Source organism: Equus przewalskii, chromosome 12 (genome assembly GCF_037783145.1).
Source record: "Equus przewalskii isolate Varuska chromosome 12, EquPr2, whole genome shotgun sequence".
NCBI lineage: Eukaryota > Metazoa > Chordata > Mammalia > Perissodactyla > Equidae > Equus > Equus przewalskii.
Genome location: NC_091842.1, coordinates 16,206,399 through 16,224,894, shown reverse-complemented (window position 1 = coordinate 16,224,894; position 18,496 = coordinate 16,206,399). Strand labels below are relative to the sequence as shown.

The 18,496-nt window shown below is 44.4% G+C and overlaps 1 protein-coding gene across 8 annotated transcripts in view; it reads right to left on the bottom strand.

Moving 5' to 3' along the window:
- Positions 1 to 2,737: 2,737 nt before the first annotated feature.
- The window catches only part of AUTS2 (activator of transcription and developmental regulator AUTS2), a 1,153,944-nt gene continuing 1,138,185 nt past the window's right edge, over positions 2,738 to 18,496 (bottom strand). For all 8 annotated transcript variants that reach the window (XM_070566472.1, XM_070566469.1, XM_070566474.1 and 5 more), the window contains 6 exons: positions 17,169 to 17,240; positions 13,820 to 13,961; positions 10,646 to 10,723; positions 9,599 to 9,682; positions 8,210 to 8,432; positions 2,738 to 5,878 (listed from right to left, as the gene is read on the bottom strand). In XM_070566472.1, coding sequence (XP_070422573.1) covers positions 4,630 to 5,878; positions 8,210 to 8,432; positions 9,599 to 9,682; positions 10,646 to 10,723; positions 13,820 to 13,961; positions 17,169 to 17,240 — 1,848 coding nt within the window. In that variant the 3' untranslated portion in view covers positions 2,738 to 4,629. The remainder of the gene's footprint in view (positions 5,879 to 8,209; positions 8,433 to 9,598; positions 9,683 to 10,645; positions 10,724 to 13,819; positions 13,962 to 17,168; positions 17,241 to 18,496) is intronic.

The following is an 18,496-nucleotide window of genomic DNA, read 5'->3' as shown; positions in this document are numbered from 1 at the left end:
TGGAGGGTGGAGGCGGGGAGCTTGGAGAGCAGGCTAAACCCTGGGAGGCTTCCAAAGAGGGAGGGATTAGCAGTCAGGGGAGGCTTCACTGAGCTGGGCCTTGAGTTTGACCTTGCAGGGTGGCTCAGATTCTTACCCCAGGGCCTTTGGTAAGAGGGAAGAGATCCTGCAGATAAACGGAGATCAGAAGCTGCCAAGAAGCACGGGGAATAGTACAGAGTGTGAGAAGGTAAACAAAGTTTTAAAAAGTAACCTGAGGCCCAACAAAGTCCAAACAGAGCTTGAAGAAGCCTGAAATATCAGCCAAGAAATTCACGTTACGGCTGAGGAAACTGAGACCTGTTTGCCCAGCACCTGCGTGGGAGACAAACGCAGGCTTCTGCTCCAGGGCTCTTCCAGGCCACATGGAGGCTCCAAACAGACTCCACCTTGCCTACATCATGGAGTTGGTAAACACTGTGGGTACGACAGCAGGTCGAGACCCCACCTGTGACAATGCCCTGCGGGATGTGGCCTGACCCTGCCCCAACTCCCCCCTCCAACCAGGTGAGAAACCCAGGAACCACCAACCCACTCCCCTTGGGTCTGCAAGTGCGTCAGCAAATCTTTAGCAAACAATCTTCATGACACTGTAATTGGAACTGAGGCTGTAAAAAAAACAAAAGTTACTTTCTTTTGTGCGGGCCATTCTCTTCAAGTCTACCGTGTCCATGGGCTCTGGGACCCACACGTCAGGACGCTTCAGGCCGATGTGTTCTGGGCTTACAACCTGCATGTCTGTAGCCCTTGGTAGGTTCAGCTGGCCTCAGTTACACATTAGGACAGTTTGCCGTGCTGTGGTAAGCTCCAGGTCACTGGGAACACAAAGCACGGGGGGGCTCCAGGCCCCCTGCCTGCTGGTCCAAGCTCCTTGTCAGAGGCTTCTAGCAGCTCAGATGTGAGATTCTAAAAACTCACTTTGTACCTGTGAGAGTGCCCAAGGAAGACCAGCAATTTCAGTGTGGAATTGTCTTGGAGGATGTAATTTTTTATCTGATAAATAATCCTATTCTATTGGAAGGAAACTTGCCATGTCTAAGAAATTGCTCAGCAATTCACACAAAAAACAACGGCAAAGTTTAAAAAATAACGTGAAAAAACCCATGGCACTTTTGTTCTCTTTCCTTCAACTGATTTAATGCCACTGGGGCCTAATTTGCTTTTCAGTGTGGATATAAACCCAAGAAGCCCACACTGCATGGCTAATTGCATCGCAAAATTTTGTCTTAAACGTCTTTTTATGGCACATATGTATATAACATCAACAGTCACATCGGATCTCCTCTCATCCACCTTGACTGAGGCAGGAAAAGGATAAACAGCAAATACTGTTGCGAATATCCATCCAAAATGGTAATTATTGCATCATTATATTCGCTATTTTACTTGTCATGTACCATTAGAAGATAACAAGATCATTGTCAGTCAAAGACTGTGGAGCTAATTAGAGCATCTATAGGTTAGCAGAAAATCAAATTGGTGCTGGTACCCATCAATGCCGAGGAGCCGAACGTAATTAGAGGGAATATATGCAAAGGTTGAGATGAATAAAGCCCCAGGGATTAAACACCGTGACTGATTTGAGTTTGACTCTCCTCCGTTCTGACATTGCAGATGGCAACATGAAAATAGGTGTACAATAGAAGGCAGCAAGGTCTGCCAGAAACAGCAAATCAAGACGCCACTGATGTCGAGTGTCTGCAATGTCCCGAGAATTGCCTCATTTGGAAAAACACAGTGTTTATCAGGTTTTCACTAGTCTTTTTTCAAGTTATCTTCTCCAGTCTGGGAATGAGGTATTAACATATAAAAGCAGAGCTGGGTGAAGTGGCCCTTTCAAGCAGTTCCTGTTCTGCCCATCATTAGCTTTCTAAGCCTGCAAGCCCGTTTCCCCCAACCAGGAGTCTCCCAGGGCCGTCCCAGACCTCCCTGAGAGCTGTAGGAGCACACGGTACTGTCACAGGTGCGGGCCCACAGGTTCTGCTCACTTCCGTTTCAATGCCAGGCAGCAGCCTGCTCACCAGGGCAGCGTTAGTTTGTTTTTTCCAGTAAGATACTGATACCAACCTACACAATCTCATCCAAACAGCAATTCCATCAGGGTGACACAAGAAAAGTTAACAATTTTTACATCTTGAAAAAACAGATTTTAGAGGAGGAGGGAGAAGTCTGCAAAGTGATGATGCATATGCCACGTAATTCAACGCGACACAGGAAAAAGTATCTGGAAGGTCTTAAGTAACATATAACTGACTGAGTCCACAGATTGAAGAGCAAAGGAACAAGGAAGCAAGGACTGTTGTGAAGAACCCTATATCAGATTGGTCGTCAACACAGATAAAGCAAATGCTGAGTTTTGAAGGAGGCCTGAGACACAGAGGATATTGGCTAACTTAGCCCACACACATCATCTACAAAACCCCAAAGTACCTTCCCATCACGACTTAACAGTATTTTGCTTAAGACAAAAAAAAAAAAGAGAGAAAACCCACAACTGACTGTGTGGGGTGCAATGCTTACAGAAACTAATTGGCAGGTCACTATCTGAGTGAGGCAGGGTGGCCAGCCATTTTAGGTCAGCCTGCTGTTCTTGCTCAGGCAGGGTTCAAGGCGTTCCTTGTCAAGAGCTGGGTCTTGCAAGTATGGCTTCTTCCCCAGGGTAATGATGGCCATCTCACACAAACAAGCAGCTGGAAGCTTAGTTCACATTTTTTAATAACATGGCACAGTTTACATTACACAAGAGGCTCCGCCGATGAGAACATGCTGAAGATCCAGTCGCTTCACTTTTCTTTCCACAGAGGATCTAGAAAGGACTTTATTACATACAGGATAAACAGCAAAAAGGTCTGGATAGAACAATCTCTTTACAATACTGAAAGCTACCACTACAGTTCCAGTGTACATATTCCTTGGATTTTTTTTCTTTTTAGTTGTTGTCTTAAAAAAAAAACAAAACACTGCACAACATCTGGAGTTCACAAAATCTGAAGCTCACAACTAAACCTTCAGTTTACTACTAAAATAGATCTCTCTGCTTATTAGAAACAATGGTCTGTAGTTAACTTTTTTTTTTTTGCAAAAACAGGATAACAACGTCAGATAGCACTTTAATATACTAGAAGACCAAATGGAACTAATTTTATTTCATACATATATTTTACAGTCCAGTAGACAAGATATATTGTATTTCTCTGCTAGTAAAGTCATATTCTCTCCAAATATGTAGACAAGAGGCTTAATGTATTATAAAAGTATTATGAAGAGACATTAAGATTGATGCAAACTTAAAAACACACGCACACGCAAGACTTTGTCTCTGCCACCTCTCACCCTCTGTAACTCTCCACGGCTCCACGTGGCTGACTGTCACGGCTATTCCCAGACTTTCTCACCACCTGGAATACAAGTCACATTAGGAAATGTGCACCTTAAATCCATCAGTTACCGCACACAGTGAAAACATATCCATCATCTGAGAAAACTTGAAGCTTTCTTTCAGGATCTGTTTGGGTGTAATTAAATCTCATTACAAAACGAGGAGGTGTGTACAGATATGAAAGAGGACACACTAAAAAACGCATGGTTCCCACATGAGGTGTGTGTGAAATCACGTGACTGATGGTGACGAGATGCTGGCGACCTGTCTGTGTCCCCTGATTCTGGCATCTGACAACTCCCATCCTCCCTGGCACTGGTTGCTCATGTCCTCAGTTACCTTTCCGGGGCTGTACTCTACCCCCAGAGCCCACAAGCAGCAACTTCAGATGCAAAGTTTCAGCCTGGGGTCCAATTTGCAAAATAGGATGTTTCTCCATTTGAAAAAACAAGCAAGGAAAACAGAGTCATATCACGTAAGCGCTTGTTCAGGGAAAATATGACCTTAAGTATGTTGTAAATGGATTTGAAAAGGCTCCTTTGAGTTAGGCAGGCTTTTGTGAAAAGCCCTAACATTCATTGCATAGTTGAAGGGTTTAGCTGTCTATAACGATATATGGGAACACAGCCATAGCCAACTGTGTTCACTGATAATTAAGTTTGCAAATAGCACATTTTAAGAAGTATTAATGTATTATGTTACTTAATCTTTATCTATTTACATTTGTACAAAGTAAAGCTTTCATCTTACCCTTTTGCATATATGAACCATTAGCTCATGAAGCAATCTTTTTTTACATAACTATGTACACGGCCTTCCCTTCTCATCTGAAAGAGCTTTGCCTGATGGATTGTGTGGACTGTTTCTTTTCCCCCCAATTATTACCAAATTGGTGTGTGTTGTCATCTTCACTGTTTTGGTTCAAATCAAAAAGTCTTATAAGACAACCCAAAAGAGGAGGAGACATGAGAACATATGACTTGGCTAAAAGATCTGAAAAATTTCAACGTATAATATACAAAAACATTTCAAAATCTGCACTGAGTCTATACATTTTTTACAAGGGAAGAGGTGGGGACCTCTCAGAGAGCCCCGCAGTCTGTGTTAATAAGGAAGCCGGAGTCTGCTCGCTCGCTCGCTCGGGCCCTCTGGTTAAAGTCTGGTGCTGTGTGGGTGTAGGTTCTTCTTCCTCTCCGTGTCCTACGCTCTCCTTATCGAGCTTCAATATCCTTCAGAGTGTGGGAAGGGGGCCTCTCCCTGATCTCCGCCGACAGAGGAGTAGTCCTTCTGGGAGAGACTGGGCGGCCCCCCAGCGTGGAAATGAGCGGGGGAGGTGCACTCAGCGCTGCCGTGGGCGGGGTCTTGTTGAGGAGTCCGTTCTGGTGCCCCGTGGTGGGGCTGATTCTGGGGTAGTGCATGCTAGGGAGTCCGGGGGTGATGAGGCTGGGGTGGGGGAGGTGTCCATCGAGGGAGGCAGGGTGGACAGAATGGAGCCGCGTGTGCTCATAGTCCTCTCTGAGCATGTGCAAGCGCTCCCGCTCATCCAGGTGACTCCCTCGCTCATGTTCCCGCCGAGGGTCCACAGACAGAGGGTGGTGGTGGTGGTGGTGGTGGTGGTTATAGTCATGAGGCTCCCTGTCCCTAAAGGAGCGATCAGCTTCGTAGAGCCGGGGAGTTGAGAGACGGTGGAGAGGGTCGTTCCTCAGCAGAAAGTCCCTGCCCAGCGGGTCTCTCCGATGGATGTCAAGTTCTCGGTAGGGATCCCTCAAAGGGTCCCGTATGGGGTCCCAGTGGAAAGAAGGATACGGGAACCGCTCTCCCCCAGGGATGGGACTGATGCCCATGAAAGGAGTCATCATGCGAGTCCTGTCCAGGCTGCTGATGCTGTTCATGGGGTGAATTCCTGTCACCCCCACCGTCATGGGCATCGAAGCCAAGGGCCCCGGGTGCACACTGGACGAGGAGTTTGGAGGAGGTGGCTCTGAAGACCGGTGGGTCTGTGGGGCCTCCGGAGGCAGGTCATGGTCTTCCTTGCGCTCCTCCTTCACCTTGACCTCTGAGCCCTTCTTGGGGTTCTCGTAGGCTGGCTCGCTCTTGCGCTGCTCAGCCTCGCGGCTCGAGGTGCTGTTGGGCCTGGCACTCTCCACTACGGGGGTCCGCACGTAGGGTGATGGCACCCGGGCCAGCTGCTTGGCCTCTTCGCCCACGGCTCGCCCCTCGTGGCCATGGCCATCCTTCTCAGGTAGGTGGCCCTCCTTTGCCTTGTGCTCATCGGCAGTCAGGTCCTTACGGGATTCCGAGTGGTCTCTCTCCCTCTCTTTGGATTTTTCTTTCTCTCGAGCCTCAGTGTTCAAATGACCCCTGATCTGTTCAGTGGAGCTGCGGTTATGTCCCAGGGTGCTCACCGGGAGGATAGGTGCTGGTGAAGGGTGGCTGGAGTGTCTCTTCTCAACACTTTCCCTGAGTGGGGAAGAGGGAAACAAGGAAGCAAATGAAATGGGCTTGTCGGCCTGGCGAGGGCTGCCAATGAGATGGTGGTGTGAAAAGGACAGGCTCGGGGCTGCTTCCCGTGGTCATCGAGGCAGCCGGATACCAGCCACCCTGGTCCGACTGACCTAGATTGTAGAGGAAGCTTTATGGGGGTGAAGTGCTAGGGATGAGGGTGAGTGGGGCAGTCTGAGGGGGAAAAAGAATTCTTTCTGTATGTCTGAGTCACGTGCCTCAATCAAGACCACAGAGGAAGGGCTTTCAGAAAGCCGAAATGGACCAATGTGGCCAATAAGTTAGTGACGTGGCAATACAACCTGTCTGGCTAGATTCTAAGGATCATTTAGTATCATGAATAAAGCTTTAAGAGCCCAAACATGAATACAACCTTTCGTCCAATTAACAATACAAAGCCGGTGGGAGGAAGAGTTTAACATGAATAATATGGGAGGGAGCTCCTCTCTCCCGACATCTGGATAAAAGAAGATTCCAGAGTAAAGAAGGTGGATATGGAGCAATCTCCAAGATGTAGTATGACAGGAGGGTGTGAAAGGAAACCACAATTTCAGGACTTTCGGGTTGCAAAAAGTACTTTTGCATTAGGAAGAATAAGAAAGCTAAAATCTGATGAGAAGGCGGAGGGAAGCCAGGAGGAAAAGCAGGTCCATAGACACAGAACCTCATGGGGAAATCGAGAACAACCGCAAGAGCATCTGTGAAGGGAATGTGGAAGAATAATTTAGAGACCTGTCTTGGGCGGGGGCTTACGAGTACTGGGCGGAAAATGTAAAGCAACAGAATGACAATAAGGTAAAACTTGAAGAGGTCAGACTAAGAATCCAGCGAGCCTTAGGGACAGCCCCAAGACAGACTTAGCCAAGGTAGAGAGAGAAGCCGGACACCATGCCGGCTCAGTGACAGCTCAGAAGGTGAGGCAGCCATGGTGAGAATTAAGGTCTCCCCTACAAAGTTTGTTGTTAGCCAACATGCAAAAGCTAAGAAGAAGAACATCTTTAAAAGGTAAGATAAAGAAGAGTATATTTTATTAGGTTTCCTGATTTTAACCCGAGGCCATTTTGACTCCATCAAAAAAACTGTGAAAAGGTTTGCTGCCACATCCTGTTTTCTCTTCACTGACATGTCTAAAGAGAGCCCTGGTTTGAGCTATGCCCACTGCAGGTGTGCCTCACTTTTTCAGTTTACAGCTCAGAGCTGAGGGTCATAATCGGTCTTCCCATTGGCTAAGAGATTATCATCATACTACATTGAAGGAAAATTTTTCTTTTTCTTGTATAAGAAAAAAATCTATTAGCATGATGGTCTATGATGAATATCTACTTACTGCCACATTTAGAGACTGCAAAGCTGAATTTTCTAAAATCACTAGGACGGACGGACACGGACACACGAACACACACACACACTATACGTATATACTGTAAATAAAAATTAAAGATTTGGATTATATTTGAGTCTTAAGTACTAAAAGGAAATTATTAAGTGCTTTCTGTTTAGCATATCTTGCGTATTCCTTATCAATTCGCTCAAAATGAAAATAGCCTGAAGAAAAAAACAGGGACACTTTGTCAAGAATGCTTATGACATTCTTCAGAAAAAATACTGTAAGACATTTTCCTCTTTAAGGCAACTTCTTTTTTAGGCATGAGTTACCAAGTACAGAGATCAAAATGGTTAGTAAAATTAATTATCCACTGGCAAAACAAAACCAAAACCAAAAATGCTTGTTGATGTTTCTCTAAATCTAGGTTAGCAAAATTTTATCAGTCATCTGTGAGCCCAGGATTTGAGTTTGAACAAAATTTGAGAAAAATATGATGAGACAATACAAACATGACTTTCTAAAAGAAAATAAAAAGAAAGAGAGAAAGAGAGCAAAACCTATGGATGATTTAATGGACTGCACGAACTGGAAAGCAAAGATGGTATTGATTCATGCTGTGTGTGTTCGGCTCACAGCTCCAGCTCACTGTCTTTTGGAGAAAGACTCGTATCTGGATACATTAGTGCTCACAGGGACTTTGGAGCTTTTACATGTGTAGCTGCTTCTAACTCAGGAATCTTCTGCTACGCTGTGATTCTATTCTACAGTCACGAGGCACTACGGGCCAGAGGGTGAGCACTTCGGGGCTCCGGGGGCCTGGGGTGTGGGCCCTGGCTGTGTGAGGAGTGGAGGCGACGGGGCCAGCTGAGCACGAGGCTGGGAGAGGGAGGGTGGATGGCCGGTCCTTGGCACAGAGCGGGCTCCCCCAGTGGGACTCGAGAGCAACGGGTTTCTTTCCGTACCTTTCTTTGTCATCTTTACTAACAGATGAGTCTCGTTTATCTACATCTCTATCTCTGTCATGAGCTGCAGCGGACGCGCTACGCTCCAGCTCCCCTGGCTTCAGCCAGGGCGGAGGGGTCGGGAACGACGGAGGCGTTCGGTGCAGCCGGTTCCAGGGTTCGTGAGGGTTGCTAAAGTTCTGCACACTGGGGCCATCCTTGTGGCCGAACATTGAGTTGGGTGCTGAAATGGTGAAGTGGAGAACAAAAAGGTTTAAGAGAAATTGTATAATCTGCTGTAATGAAGGTACTTACCAAAAAACTTTTAACAGCATTCAGAGTTAAAATGAATACATATTATTGGGAGCTGGAAAAGGAAAGGAGATTAACAAATTCATTAGAGGAACTCTTGTCCTACACTGGAGAGGTAGCTCTCAGCTTTTTTTTAAACCAAAGGCAAAGGGGTGGGAGGAGGGAGATTAAAAAGGAAAGGGACCAAACAGGTGTCACGATGACCTAATCAAACATATCTGGCGCATGCAAAGTCCCAAGCATGCAGAAGGGTGTATTTTAATGGTGTGACTTAGATTAATAATGTTCAAATCAGAGTAGAATTCAGGGTTATCCTCTGCCCACTACAATCCTGCCAACGTGACTCTTCCTCTTTCCATAACTTTAACAAACTAAAACAAGTATCATCAGAGACCAGACAGGGCCTTGACATACACAGACGCATAACGTCTCCACACTAACTGAAACTGTGATGGTATGCTTGGAGCTGCATTTATGGCCTCCTGTACCCCAAGAATATGATACATGGATGGCACGAAAGAAAACAACTTGAGTATTTAGTGACCTAATAATGTTTAGAACATGAGCAGGTTCTGCGACTCTTTTCCTGGTCTATACAGACTTCTGAGTAGTACAAAACTCCATAGTCCTCCCATATTATAGAGTACAAAATGTTAGTCAAGCCAACCCTTGACTATCACGAGCCTGGTATGGTTTGCCTGCTACTTCACGGAGATTTTTCAATCTAATGCCAAAGGCAAATGAAATTTAAAAGTTGTTTTCACTTTTAATGGGAGCTATAGCTAAAGTCTGGGATAGTAGAGATGGAATATGGATGAAACTATGAACTTAAGCAAACTGTTTGGAGTTTAATCAACTACATTACCTTTCCTGACCCTCAGTAACATATATTAACAGTAGGCTATCCTTAAAATGTTGGTTTTGATGTGAATTCAACTGATACCTAACTCCATTGTGTAGGCCTGCTTTTGCAATGATATAACCTAAATTTATTTCCCCAGAGCATAGTTTCCTTTTATTTAGAAGGGTCTTGAGCCACAGACAGATTAGAAGAGATAAATAGTCCAAGGCAGATTTTTAAAAGTTAGAGGTACTCACTAACTGAAGGGTTTCCAAGTCCCCCGAAGGCATTGCCACCAACTGCTGCTAGGCCAGTGAATGTAGACGGCCGATTAAAAGGCTCTGCAAACAAGATTGGGAAGAAGGAAATGGTTCCGCTATTGAGTGAGGGGCATAAGAGCTTCCTGGGAACTGGGGAAAGTGATGTGGGATCCTTACCCTCTCTATACTCAGACCTGATCTGTCCCACTTCTCCCACCAGATTATGCAAAAGGATTTCACTGCACTTGAATTTAGGCATTGAGTTAGCAAAATATTTATGAGAGCTATTTTCCAGAACTGTGCATTTTGCCCCATTTCTCTTTTGCCAGGTGGGGAGCATTACTCAGGCCACAGTGTTCTAGGACGCCTTCCTGCTCTGTCTCTCCTCTTCTGGGAATGTGCTCTGTAGGCTCTAACAGAATAGAAATAAGATGACATCTTAAAATAAATCTCTCAATGATAAAATTGTGAAGGTACACGTGTTATAGACCCTGTCGTCGGGCATATCATTGCCTGTATTTGCTTGTACACTTGCAGAAAACATCAAATAAACAAAGGCCACAAATAAAGCATGCGCCTTTACTAGGAAGAGACATGTTAATAGGGCAGTGAAATGTGAAGTGATGAAAATAATGTGTAATGTCTCTTTATATCATCATCTTGTCTTTCTTTCCAGCTCCTGGGGGTGCCCTTAGATATGGGGCAGGAATTCACCATCTTCCTCCAATGGGCAGGAGCAGGCTGTTGTAAATGTGGACTCCCTGAGGTACGAGGGCATAGCTTTCATCCACTGCACCCTCAGTAATTTCAGACAGAGCAGCCACTGAGCACAGATCTACGACTTTAAAATGTGGTGTAAGAGGTGCTGACATCCTGAAGACGGATGGCCTGTATTCAAACTTCTACCAGAAGACCCTCATCCCCCTAAGTAGTAAGTGAGGTGTCTACGACACTGGCCAACTTGCCAGGAAGTGCAGTAGGAGTGCAGTAAACAAAGGTTTTCCGGAATACACACATCATTTCCCATCACTGATGGCAACTCACCAAGGTGGGCAGCAGGGTTAAGGAAGTTGCTGTGATGAGGAGGTGGCCCAAAAGGAGTCCCAGTTGGGTGTGCAGCACCTAGTAAGTCAAACATAATGGAATTATATTTCACAGAAAGCCAACTTCTACAGCGCAATTGGCTCCTAGTTGCCTAAGGACCCCCTGAGAATGTTAAAGTAAGGACATGGCTGACGTCCACTCAGGCAATACACTGGTGAAAAAGAAATGTGCTTGTTAGAAAGCAGACCATAAGTCACCCCGTCTCTTCTTTCCAAGCTAGGCTGGCCACCACCAAAAAGAGATCTCACTTTTTAAAGATGCTGACACACAGTATTAGAAACAGCACGAAACACTGCCAGGAGGGTGAGGGTTCTACAACCAAATAAGTTTGGAGAAATGCCAAGGTAAAAAATGTTAAGCAAGGTTCTTTACTGAAGGACTAAGAGCCATTAATATGTTCATGGGCTCACTCATGCTCTGAGAGGGGAACATTTGGCCACAGAATACTTTCTTCATAGAGCATCTCAGGGGGCAAGGCTTTCACTCTGAGAAACACTGTTCCAGAAACTGTACACTTTATAATCTTTGGCTTAGGAGCAGCTGTCATGAAGTTGCATATCTGAGCTGCACTGCTTTGGGCCATTGCAGAATCTCTTCCTGAAAATGTGTTAGCTGCCACGGACCTGCACTGAAGGATACTATAAAGCCCGGCCCTGGGAAACTCACTGTTGGGAGTTACATTTGGTTATGGGAGATGACGTCCTCCAATTTCTCTCAATCTTCAGTGCCAGGAAAAGCTAGGGTTATTCATGGCTTTGGACATGATTAACCTTATAACTGCCTCTATTAGTCTTTACTTTACCCGCTAGGGAACTCAGGTCTAACTTAGTGGTCTTCTTTCCTCTGGTTTTCCCATTATCCACATTTTCTCCTCTACTTCATATTTGCCTTAAACAATATGTATTTCTTTAAGATGCCTCACATCCTTTCCTTGACGGAAGCTGGGAAAGGAAAGAGGGAAAGACAGCGAGATGGAGAGTGTGTACATGTGAGTTAGGGAAGGACAGTATTTCTAAGAGCTTAGGGCATCAAGCCAGCTTGTTAATATGCGGCTGAGAGCCGAGGAGGCAAGCTCTCTGGGAGGCAGGCTTGGCTCTAGACAAGAGATTGGCCAAGGTCATCTGAAGAAGCATCTTTAGTTTATTTCAGGCATTAGTGCCCCACAGAAAGATGAAAGTGGCTGAATTTAACAAGTATGTGTAAATTATACATATCAGTTAAAAGTTTCCCCAAATAGCCATTTTGGGCAAAATCCAGTATTGCTTACACTGGAAAAGATTACCTTCCAGAATGGAAGTATAAACAAGGCCTGAACGAATTTACTAACAACTAATCCATAATCCCTTGCATTTTGACCAAGTTCCTATAAACAAGTATACATTCCTTCAGGAATATAGATTAAACAGCGGGGGGTTGTCCCTCCCAACACCCTATTAACTCAATTGATAGTTCAGGATATTGTTCCCCAGACGGCAAGGGCGTTGTGGATCTGGGATGTGGAGGACGTGACCCAGCACTGGAGAAAACCTGTCACAGTCACGGCATCTCAGAACGGAAAGGCATCTGAGGAGCTGTCTGTTCAGCCCTAGACGGTGACTTATTCTCTACACAAAAAGTGCAAAAATGATATCCCGTCCCCTTAGAATGAATACAGCCTGGCATATTTATTAGGTGTTAACAGTGTTGCCAGCTAAACAAAAATTTGGCTGCATGGTGTCTGTGTAGTAGTACAAGCTAATTAATGCTTCGATGAAGATGGGAGCCCAGAGCCCCCAGGGGTGCCTTGCAGTTCCAGAATTATTGAAGCAAAAGAAGCCAATTCATCCACTTGGCTCAAATGAAAGCCAGGGAGAAATCTCTCTATTTCTCTCCAAAAATTGCTCATAGCCCTGTCTCAGAGCCTAGGTGCCATGGTAACAAAGCCTTCAAATATGTCCCTAGACAGAACTGACAGAGAAGAACCTGAGACCTTAGCAAATTCCATTTACCCTCAAGGGTGATTCACTTGCTTTGGCCACAAGGCCCATTAAAATGATGATTTCTTGCAATGTGGGAGTTTCTCTCTTCCAGAATGGAAGAGCCTAAGGTCCACCAAAAATAAGTCTTGGATAAAAGCCCAGGAAGGCAGCAGGCAGGCAGGATGCGAAACCTGTTCCCTCACGGCTAGAAACATGAAGTCCCTTGCATAAGTATGTCCAGAAGAGTAAATTCTGCTCAGCACAGCAGTGGGTATGAAGCCAGAGAGCTCATCACTAGAATGAGCTCGGTGTTGTCATTTCCTGGTGTGACCAAGTGGAGCCCTGTGCCAGGCATTGTGCACCGAAAATAGCTTTAGAAAAGATGGAATGATAGCAAGAGGGTTGCTCTTGTCTCCCTAATACTCCTTGTAGCCACTGCCTTTTGTTTGTAGGCACCTGGTTATCTGATGCAGTGTTCCTCCATCCCCTCACTTTGGCAGACCTAAGAGGCACTTGGGAGTGTGTATTCTCAGAGGTTAATGCACAGATCTCTCTGGGTTTTTACACGCTGTCCCCTAAACTTCCTGCCTCATTACAACCAACCAGGCAAGAATATTAATTTCTGCAGCAGAGAAAACCAGTAACCAACTGATTCATCCTTCCTGTCACAGACCATATCACCAGCAACAATCTTAATTGTATTTCTTTATCCTCAGACCTTCAAAACACAGCATGACTGAGCATCACGGTGCAAAATTACTGAGTCCTCTGTGGGCACCGACAGTAAGGGCAACCACATCCTTATACAGTTCCTGCCATTATTTCCTTCCGATTCGCCCTTGCAAGATTTCTGATCTTTTTCAATAGTATTTGACATGCTTGTGAGTTATACTGGTTTAATATAGAAGCAAATAATGAGCCGAAGCAATATGAGTCCCCTAAGGGAAAGATGATCTTTTTTTCCTCCTTTAATGAAAGAGGGCATATCAATGAAAAAGGGTCCATCTCCCTAAATGTGCTGTGATGTTGCCTTGCAAACTGGCATAAATTGTATTTTTTTAGGGAGTGACTGAGCGGTGGCCCAGAGCACTAATGTGATTTATTTAGCTACTGGAGAACTACACTTCTCAGTTCTTCCCTGCCCCTCTGAACTCACCAGTGGCAGAGAACAAAGTCGAAGGCCGTGCCAGGTCATGGGGGTGGTGGATGGCTCCAAAGAGACTGGGGCCTGGAGGACGGCTCAGGAACTCAGGTTTCAGTCCAAAGTCCAGCTTATGTGGGTCTGACTGCATCTGTTTCTAGAGCAGCGATGAAAAAATAAAAGACGAAATCCCAAGAGAAACGGCAGGGAAGAAAGATATTAATGAAGAGGCTGAGACAGAGAGAGTAACTCTGTGAATGGCTCACTCGGACTTCGAGCCCCAGTCAGGGTCAAGTTTACAAATGCTGTGAGGAACAGAGCAACCCACAATCATTAAACCCTCAAATGCCAGAAAAGCAGGTCAACCTAAGCAGGGTAAATAGTGCCTGTTACTGGGCAATACCTGTTTCTCATGTCAGAAATGTCAAGTAGTGAAATCAGTGTTTGAGGTCCAATTTATTCAAACCACCACTATTCTGAAATAGTTTATTATTCGCCTTAAAGGCCCATTGTAGCAAGTTCTGAAATGATAGTTATTTTAAAGCTCATTTTATTAGGAATTCTGCATGAATAATCTGCTCTGTAAATTAATTGTTTAATGACTCTTTGCCACACTCTAATAGATCACAGTACATTAGTAACTGCAAGTTATAAAGAAATATTTGCATGCCTACAAGCTAATTTTCAAACGATCATTACCTATTTTTTTAAAAAGAAAAAATAAACAGAAACAAATCATGGATATTAATTTGACTAATATGGGTCTTTTCTTTGCCTACTACCCCCAATTACCTGAGGGAGAGGAGATCAGTAAGGACAGTCAACCATTAAGAACCTCTCTTGTTGTGAAGTCCTTGCCGTCAACTGCACTCACTCTATTTCCTCTTATTTACATATCCACCCTCAAGCTCGGCTTCCTCTAAGGTTGTAGAAAGTGGCTCATCATCATCCTCCTGATTCCTTACCCTGGCATCATTCTTGGGGTTGGCAGCCCACTCAAACAGTGTGGTTTCAAGGTTGTCTCACCTTCTTGATTCTCAATAGCCTTCTCTGAACTGGCTTCACACATCCCCAGACAAGCACCAACCCCCATCCTGGCCTGGGGTCCAGAGGTCCATGTTTCCCTTCCCTGGTCACTACCTCTCTGCTTTCCAGTCTCCTCCTCCTTCATGGCCCCTGGTCTGTTTCTGACTCTTGCTCCTCCAACCTCTTAGACTCATCTGAAGCTCTCCATCTTTTTGGCTCCATCTCCTTCAAACTCCCTCATGTTCTGCTATAAGTAAATCCTTGTCCCATTGTCCAATAAAGTCAACAAGGAGGCATCTGATCAAGCATGTGGGAGAATCAGAGACAAGGGAAGGTTGCCATTCCCTCACTGTTGAAGGTCACACTCATCCATCACACCCATTTAAAAGGAAACCTACCTGAGACCTCAAGCTGGAAGCAATACCCCTTGGAAGTGGACAGCAAGTTCATCATTTTTTATGCACACACTGATCCTCACTACTGGACTCTAAGCAATGAGACATCAGGACAGATGAATGCCCTCTGAGCCTGCCACGCTAAGGAACCTGCAGGTGGTAGGCTCTCTCACTAACTATTTGGTAAGGGACTAAGTGAATGAGTAAATGACCATTAAACTGAAAGGGGACAAGACAAATTCTGCTCAAAGGTACAGGGAATGCTACCATGACAGTCCCACTAGAAACTAATAGCCAAACCCCACAACAAAGCTTGTAATTCACTATAAATCTATAAAATCTTTTGAGTGCCTCTTTTAATTTGGTTGCCAAATTATTTAGTGCTAATATTGCACGGTACACAGCACAGTTCCATTAACCACAACTTAGGTCCATGAAGCAAAATGGAGCCTGGGGATTACAAATAGTTTGCTGGAAAGGGAAGATGAACAGTTAGCTCATGTGCAAGAGGTCTTCTTAATTGAATTGAGATAATGAAAGTTTTAGTCCCTGGGGACACTTCCAAGGAAAAGAAGTTGCTAAAATGGTACCTACAACATCCTTCAATGCTTTTAACCAAAGGAGTTACAAGGAGGATGTGTCTTACCTACTGTTCCGCTAACCACATCATCCAGAACAGAGTGAATTGAACTAAGCATCAAAATCTAGTTAGCTCTTCAAAGCACATACATTTTCTAACTAAGCTAAACCATAAGGTTTCTAATAAACCTCACCTAACAATAAAGTAAAAGTGAGCAAAACTCACTGATGGGATGTTACGAGAAAGAGCAGGTATTTGGCACCAAAGCAAAATATTGGAGTGACCTCATTTACTGAGGTTGGCTCTTTAACTTTTAACTAGGTTGGTTTTTTAAATATCATTTGACCATTTAAAAAAAAAAACATTTCTGTGATGACTAGCTCTCACTCCTTGTTTATTGGCCTCTTTTATTATTCTCATGATGGCTCCCAAATGTTGTTAGGACAAAAGGCTTGTTCATGAACAAACGGATTAACTGAAGCTTACTGGAATTACTTGATTGGTTGTTTTCTCCTATTTTTCTGGGCAGAGTTACAAACTGTAAAATCTTGACTTCTTAGTTACTTTGTTCCCTGAGCCAACAACCAAGGAGGCCATATCTGGTCACCTGCAGAAATTTTTCATCTCTTCTCTATTGTGTCATAAAGACCCGGTGGAACATGGAATGTATTCATCCACAGGACGAAAGTACAGACAACAAAGAACAATCATGTGGACAGAGAAGGTAATCTGCTAGACAGCAGTTCTAACAAATACTGGCTGTTAGATCTGCCTGTATTCACTGCCTGTATTCTGACCTCTGGTACTGGTCATCAGGAGGACTAAGGAGGGTGTGGAACCGTCACTGCAAACCAAACACTACTTCTAGAAGAGGAATTTTTAATAATATGCATTGCTAATGGAAGTTCAGTAGCATCGTACAGGGCATAAATTAGTCTATCATGTTTCCAAAGCCATAAAATGAAAAGAATGCATCAATTCTTAGAGAAAAGAAAACTTTCATATATAGCTCTTCCCAGATACTAAATATTTTCCATACTAATACCTGGCCACTATAATTAGATTTCCAAAACCTTTACTTTAGGATTTAATCTATAGTTCAGCTCTCTGGATCAATGAGATGACAAAATCCTTTGAAAAAAAAGGAAAGAAAAACATCAGGGATTATCATTTGCTCCTGTTTTGTCATCATGCTGGTAGTCTCCCTAATTAATAGTAAGATTTTCGAATAGCTTTTCCAAGAGAGACTTGAGCCTTCCTGCCTATGGGTCTTTAGAATCTGTTTAAATGCCTCCTTAATTGGGAGATCACACTCCCGTATGCCCCCGTTCCCAACCCTCAAGATGAGGAAGGCAAGACTGACCTTGACTTTCTGTTGGTGGTGGTAGATCTGCCAGGCAATGTGAACATGCATAGCACACCACTTCCCTGGTTTCTGGAACAAGAAAGAGCACCATGGTCAGAAAGAAGGCCTTTCAGAGAAAACCACTTTCAATTTCCCCAAAGCTTTCAGCAGATTTTGGCTGTAGTGGCTTGTTTCATGAAACAAGAGTGCTTTGTACCCTCGAGCGCCTTCTCTCTGCAGCCTCAGGGCCCAAGCCTGAGGGAGCCACAGTCAGCTCCATCTCTCCTCCCTTGGGAGCCCGAGCTGGTGGCCATGATTCAGAAAACCATCCTTCACGGGGCCCTCGCTGGTTACCAAGGATAAGACGGCAAAAGCCCCAACCCCCATTTTGTTTCTCTTCTCTCTTTCTTTTCTGGTGCCAGCTGGCAGACCTGGTAGAGTGGGAAGCCCTCTTTAACAAACGTGGCCATGCTGTAATGCAAATCGGCTGTTCAGAAGGGCTAATTAATGAATGTTGTGAATCAGTTCAAAACAAGAGGATACAGAACCTGCTTACCTCCCCCAACACTGGCTGTTTTTAACCCCCAAAGTGGAACAAAGAAATTCACTACATTTTTACAGAAGCCCAGTTCCCACAAGTGCTTCAATAAGAGTCAACTACCCACTCATGTTGGTGGGCATTGTTCAGTTCTAAGCAAAAAAAAAAAGAACCGAGAACTCATTCCTTTCTACTTCTCTAGTCCTCTGCAGCTATCAAGTCCCTCCTCCAGCCTTTGGGAAAATATCAATCTATGTCTCAAATTATTTCATGTCTTGCTTTATTAGCAGTGGAGAAACTCTGAGTGTAGTCTGTCTTATCACCTGGAGAGCAGGGACCACCTCTTTCTATTTCATCTGTACTCCTGCTATGTAATCTACTCATAAGCTCCGAATGTGTGCTCAGTAACTCCAGGATGGATGAGAAGAAACACTGCTCCATTCCTATGTCGGCAACAGACAGATGCTTCTGGTTTCTATATTAAAGAGCTGTTTCCGAAATATATACTTAAATCCAAGTCTGGGGTCAGTTCTCTCCTTTTGTAATGAAATTACGAGTCATCTGAAATCACCTAAGTGATGACACAATCCTCGTTTTTTTTCCCTTTGGAGAAATTAAATATCTGATTATGTGCTGCAGAAATGGGTTAAGTACGGCAGGAAATCTACTATCCATCCATCTTCCATTCAATCATCCATCACTCCCTATTCCTCCACCACCAAGTCAGTCAGCATTTATTCAGAGGTCATCTGCTGGCCACTCTCCAGACCTGTTAAGATGTTAACAAACCAATGCTTATAGTAGTCCT